The sequence below is a fragment of the Nerophis ophidion genome, linkage group LG21, assembly GCF_033978795.1.
Source record: "Nerophis ophidion isolate RoL-2023_Sa linkage group LG21, RoL_Noph_v1.0, whole genome shotgun sequence".
Classification (NCBI taxonomy): domain Eukaryota; kingdom Metazoa; phylum Chordata; class Actinopteri; order Syngnathiformes; family Syngnathidae; genus Nerophis; species Nerophis ophidion.
Window position 1 is genome coordinate 780,891 of NC_084631.1, and position 6,000 is coordinate 786,890.

Genomic DNA, 6,000 nt, shown 5'->3' on the forward strand with positions numbered 1-6,000 from the left:
CCTTGGCACAAATGAGCATTTGGCATTTGTTCAAACTGCATAGGGTCATGAATACATCCACCAGTTAGGAGCAAAATGATGGCATGCGAGCTATAATACTATGTTACGCTAGGATGGGAAGAAAATAATTATGGTGTTTCAGAAAAGTATCTTTTCATGTTAGTTTACAGTGCAGAACAGGCTTGGGAAGGTGATACTGATGATATTTATCCTTTTATGCCTGATATACAGTACAGGCCAAGCATGTGGACACACCTTCTCATTCAATGTGTTTTCTTTATTTTCATGACTATTTACATTGTAGATTGTCCCTGAAGGCATCACAACTATGAATGAACACATGTGGAGTTATGTACTTAAACAAAAAAAGGTGAAATAACTGAAAACATGTTTTATATTCTAGTTCCTTCAAAATAGCCACCTTTTGCTCTGATTACTGCTTTGCACACTCTTGGCATTCTCTCAATGAGCTTTAAAGGGGAACATTATCACAATTTCAAAAGGGTTAAAAACAATAAAAATCAGTACCCAGTGGCTTGTTCTATTTTTTGAAGTTTTTTTCAAAATTTTACCGGTCTCGGAATATCCCTAAATAAAGCTTTAAAGTGCCTTATTTTCGCTATCTTCGAAACCACTATCCATTTCCCTGTGACGTCACACAGTGCTGCCAATGTAAACAAACAATGGGAATACCACAGCAAGATATAGCGACATTAGCTCGGATTCAAACTCGGATTTCAGCGACTTAAGCGATTCAACAGATTACGCATGTATTGAAACAGATGGTTGGAGTATGAAAGTATTGAAGAAGAAACTGAAGCTATTGAGCGAATAGCTATTGACGCTATTCATAGCCATAGCATGGCCGAATAGCTGCGTTAGCATCGCCGGTAAAATGTGCGGACCAAACGATCAGGACTTTCGCATCTTTTGACACTGGAGCAACTTAAATCTGTCGATTGGTAAGTGTTTGTTTCGCATTAAATGCGGGTGGAAGGAAACGTAATATAGCTGCAAATGCATCTACAGGTTATCCATACATCTCTGTGCCATGTCTGCTTTAGCACCGCCGGTAAATAGCATGTTAGCATCGATTAGCGTAGCATGTTAGTATCGATTAGCTGGCAGTCAACATCAACAAAACTCACCTTTGTGATTTCGTTGACTTTATAGTTGCAAATGCATTTGCAGGTTATCCATACATCTCTGTGCCATGTCTGTCTTAGCATCGCCGGTCAAATGTGGAGACACTCTGGTACATTCAATGGGGGTCTGGCGGCAGACACTTTGGCATCTTGGGGCCAGTGATGCAACTTGAATCCCTCCCTGTTAGTGTTGTTACACCCTCCGACAACCCACCCACCAGGCATGATGTCTCCAAGGTTCCAAAAAATAGTCAAAAAACCGGAAAATAATGTGTTGAAAATGAAAACGGCGGGTGTGTTACCTCGGTGACGTCACATTCTGACGTCATCGCCTCCAGCGTGATAAACAGAAAGGCGTTTAATTCGCCAAAATTCACCCATTTAGAGTTCGGAAATCGGTTAAAAAAATAGATGGTCTTTTTTCTGCACCATCAAGATATATATTGACGCTTACATAGGTCTGCTGATAATGTTCCCCTTTAAGAGGAAGTCACCTGAAATGGTTTTTACTTCGCAGGTGCTTGAAGCTCATGGAGAGAATGCCAAGAGTTTGCAAAGCAGTAATCAGAGCAAAGGGTGGCAATTTTGAAGAAACTACAATATAAAACCTGTTTTCAGTTATTTCACCTTTTTTTGTTAAGTACATAACTCCACATGTGTTCATTCATAGTTGTGATGCCTTCAGTGACAATCTACAATGTAAATAGTCATGAAAATAAAGAAAACACATTGAATAAGAAGGTGTGTCCTACCTTTTGGCCTGTACTTCATAAGGAAAAGTTCCTGGAGAAATCACTCCTAATAATTTTGCAGTCACAATGGAAGACACCCATTTTTGTATCCAGATACGTAAGTTTTAATTCAGATGGCAAAATGAATGTTTAATGAACCTGGTTGACTAATTACTACTTAGGTTGTTTTCTTGAACAGATCTAAAGCTCACCTTTCTTGGGCGGAGGGCTGCTGTCGGTGCCAGGCCCTGACGGGCTGGGCTCCGTCTTGCAGGAGGCATCCGTCTCAGTGGGGGTTTCTGCTTTGGTGCAGGACTCAGTCTTGGGGGAGAGGTCTGTGATGGCGGATTCATCAGGGGTGAGGAATACGCTGCCCAGGGACTTATCTCCAATGTGGATGGTCTGACACTCACTTTGCAAGGGCAGAGCTGCGGAGAAGAAAGGCAAATGAGCTCAAAAAAACATTTTCCAAGATGGTCACGTCTGGGCGTCGAATATGTTTTGTTTTTTAAGTGCAGACTGTTTTTCTTTCTTTATCAAGGCTGAGGCGCCGCCTTCAGGAGCTTCATTATAGCCAACACTCCAGCCTCATTAGAAATCATTAACCTCACTTTCACACATCATTTACACACACAGAAAAATTGCACTCCCCTCCCCGCTCCCGAAAGCTTACAGCAGAGAAGCACTCCAATCAGCAATGTTTTACACACTAGCATGCATGGATTTTTATGTCAATATGAGATCATGACTTTGCAGATAACTGATGATGAATCATTGACAAAAAGCCTTACTTGACAAAGTAAACGCTTGTGTGGCATTTTTATTGTATTATTTTTCCATTTGTCCCTAGTTTATTTTGTGCTGCTGATAGAATAAGAATCAGAAGTACTTTATTCAGAGACGAATAATTGGCTGCTAGCTTCTCATGGGGGGGGGGGGCGGGGCGGGGGGGGGGGGGGGGGGGCTAAAAATTAATAGTGTCAGCTAGTGGGGATCGGCATTTAAAATAATTAATCACCAAAAATGGCCGGTACTTATCAACATAGGTTGAAATACACCCTTGATTCTTCAAATGCAAAACCTGCCATCTTGTAGAGTTAATAACAACACTAAAGTACAGCGGTAGGTTGCCCACGGCAACAGCTGTTAACTCTGGTGCTTATACATTTTTTTCAAACACAGCGTGATTAACTCAGATCCACTCATTAGGGTCACACTTCCCAACCTTTGACCTCTGAAAAGAGGCCCCTTGAAACACATCCTGTCCAAAGCCCTCCTCTCGCTAAGGTCGTCAAAGCTGCTGATACTCTCACTGACCGCCATGTTTGGAGGATGTGAGTGACAAACTGCGCAGTGTCTCATTGTGATAGGAAATGAAAAAGAATTAGCGATCCCTTACAACAGACCTGGGCAAATATTTTGACTCAGGGGGTCAAATGTAGAATGTGTCCGAGGACTGGTATGTAAGAGTTGTAGGAACACTAATACAAAACCTCAGAATAATGTCAGAATAATGTCTAATTGAATGCTGAAAACGTGATGACAGACCGCCTCAACCTACTCAGTGGCCTCGTGGTTAGAGTGTCCTCCCTGAGATCGGTAGGTTGTGAGTTCATACCAAAGACTATAAAAAACAGGACCCATTACCTCCCTGCTTGGCACTCAGCATCAAGGGTTGGAATTGGGGGTTAAATCACCAAAAATGATTCCCGGGCGCGGCACCGCTGCTGCTCACTGCTCCCCTCACCTCCCAGGGGGTGATCGGGGGATGGGTCGAATGCAGAGAATAATTTCGCCAAATCTAATATGAGTGTGACAATCATTGGTACTTTAACTTTAAAAAATGGAATGGAATTTTACATTTTGTTTACTGAATAACCCACCCAGAATGTACGTGAAAATAAAGAATGTGGGATTTTAACTACGAACGATAAAACACTGAAAATTGACAAGATATGAACGTCACACCCCCTCTCCATCGACATATTTTACAATCAAGCGAAACGCAACAAAAATAATAATAACAATAATAGATTTTATTTGTAAAAAGCACTTTACATTGAGCAAACAACCTCAAAGTGCTACAGTGTACTAAAAAAAAATTTTTTTTTAAATGAAATAAAATAATAATAAAAATATATAACAGCGAGAACTAGTATGCATATATCTATAAAAAGGCTTTTTTTAAAAGAAGGGTTTTTAAGCCTTTTTTTAAAAAGTATCCACAGTCTGAGGTGCCCTCAGGTGGTCAGGGAGAGCGTTCCACAGACTGGGAGCAGCGGAGCAGAAAGTCCGGTCTCCCATAGTTCGTAGCTTTGTCCTTGGTGGTTGGAGGAGGTTAACCTGTTTGGAGCGGAGGTGTCGTGTGGAGGATTTGGGGGTGAGTAGTTCTTTGAGGGGGGTATTTCCATGGAGGCACTGGTTAGTTGCAACAAACAGTGAAATATCAACGCAAAGGGTAAAGAGGGGAGCAGTGGGCAGTGGCAGTGGGCCACGCCCGGGAATCATTTTGGTGATTAACCCCCAATTCCAACTCTTGATGTTGAGTGCCAAGCAGGGAGGTAATGGGCCCTTATTTTATATGACTGGTATGACTCGGCCGGGGTTTGAACTCACAACCTAACAATCTTAGGGCGGACGATCAAACCATGAGGCCACTAAGCTTTGTTGTAAAAAACTCTTTCCAGTTTTGTCCCTGACACCCGCATTTCAGGCTGAAAACACTCTGTGGGAATACTCCCCACCCACACAGCTTGGGGCCTCGTCTGAGCTGCTGTGACTTACATTACCATAGTAACTACCGTATTTCCTTGAAATACCGCCGGGTATATAGTATGCACCTGCCTAGAATTACTGCCGGGTCAAACTCGTTTCGCAAAATATTATTTTTATTAGCGCATGTCTAGAATTTCCGCCGGGTCAAACTCGTTTCGCCAAATAATTAGCATATGTCTAGAATTTCCGCCGGGTCAAACTCGTCACGTCACGAGTGACACTTCACCTGTCATCATTTTCAAAATGGAGGAGGCTGATTTCAATCATTTGAAATCGCATAAAGAGAAGAAGATTAAGAGCTATTCAGTAGGATTTAAGGTCCAAGCTATTGAATATGCTAAAAAGGAACAACAAGCAGCTATGTTTTATTAGTATACCATAGCTGCGTGTGTCAAATATGAGTCATTAAATGACTCCCGCCTCCTGGTGGTAGAGGGCGCTAGTGATCCTTCTTGCGACTACTCGGCTGCAGAAGAAGTGACAACAAGCAGCAAGAGTGAGCAGCGATCCTTTATTTTTTCCTCTCGCTTGCACTTTTAACATGGAGGATTACATATCTAAAATAAAACTGTTTTCTAAACTGGACTTTCAATCGAAGTAGGAGGTGAAAATCTCCGTCGAGACAGAGACTTTTAAAACTGAAGAAAGATAAGGAAGACTTCTATAAACAAGTTATCGATGCTTTTGATCAGAAGGAGCTGCGCATGGACTTCATTTATAAGTAAAGGTAAGACCATAATAACGTTTTTTTTTTATTTAATTAAATGTGCTTTTCATGATGGTATCCTTACATCACACTCAAATTTATAGCGCAGGCCTAAATTTACCGCATGCCTTTGGTAAGCGTCGGAGTGAGAAGAGGTTTTAAATTAATTAGCGCCCCGGCGGCAATTCAAGGAAATACTGTAATTAGATTACCGTAGTAACTAATTAGATTACCGTAGTAACTAATTAGATTAGCATAGTAATTTGAATATCAGGCAGAAGCGCAGATTCCAACCATTGAAATACTTTGTATAGTTCAAGACTTACGGTCATTTGAAAACCTCACTGCACATCATAACGGCAGTTTCTATCTTAAAAATCTAAAATAACTTAACGGGCCGCATGCGGGGCCTAGGCCTTAATTTGCCCAGGTCTGCTGTACAAATACACCTGGAAAGATAATTGCTGAGGCTGGAGGACAATGAAAGAGTGAAAAAAAGTCCAGTTGGATAACAAAAAAAGAGTGGCGAGACAGAGTGATGCACGGTGAGAGGCTGGAGACTAACTGTCCTGTGCAGAGAGCCAACAATGGGCAGATAGAGAGTGAGCATGTCTTTGGACCAGAGCGAGCACTCACAAATGGC

At 41.8% G+C, this 6,000-nt stretch overlaps 1 protein-coding gene across 7 annotated transcripts in view; it reads right to left on the reverse strand.

Annotated features, from left to right (window-relative positions):
- Positions 1 to 6,000, reverse strand: part of LOC133539549 (MAP7 domain-containing protein 1-like) — a 98,668-nt gene that overhangs the window by 56,601 nt on the left and 36,067 nt on the right. For all 7 annotated transcript variants that reach the window (XM_061881537.1, XM_061881540.1, XM_061881539.1 and 4 more), the window contains exon 2: positions 2,089 to 2,304. In XM_061881537.1, coding sequence (XP_061737521.1) covers positions 2,089 to 2,304 — 216 coding nt within the window. The remainder of the gene's footprint in view (positions 1 to 2,088; positions 2,305 to 6,000) is intronic.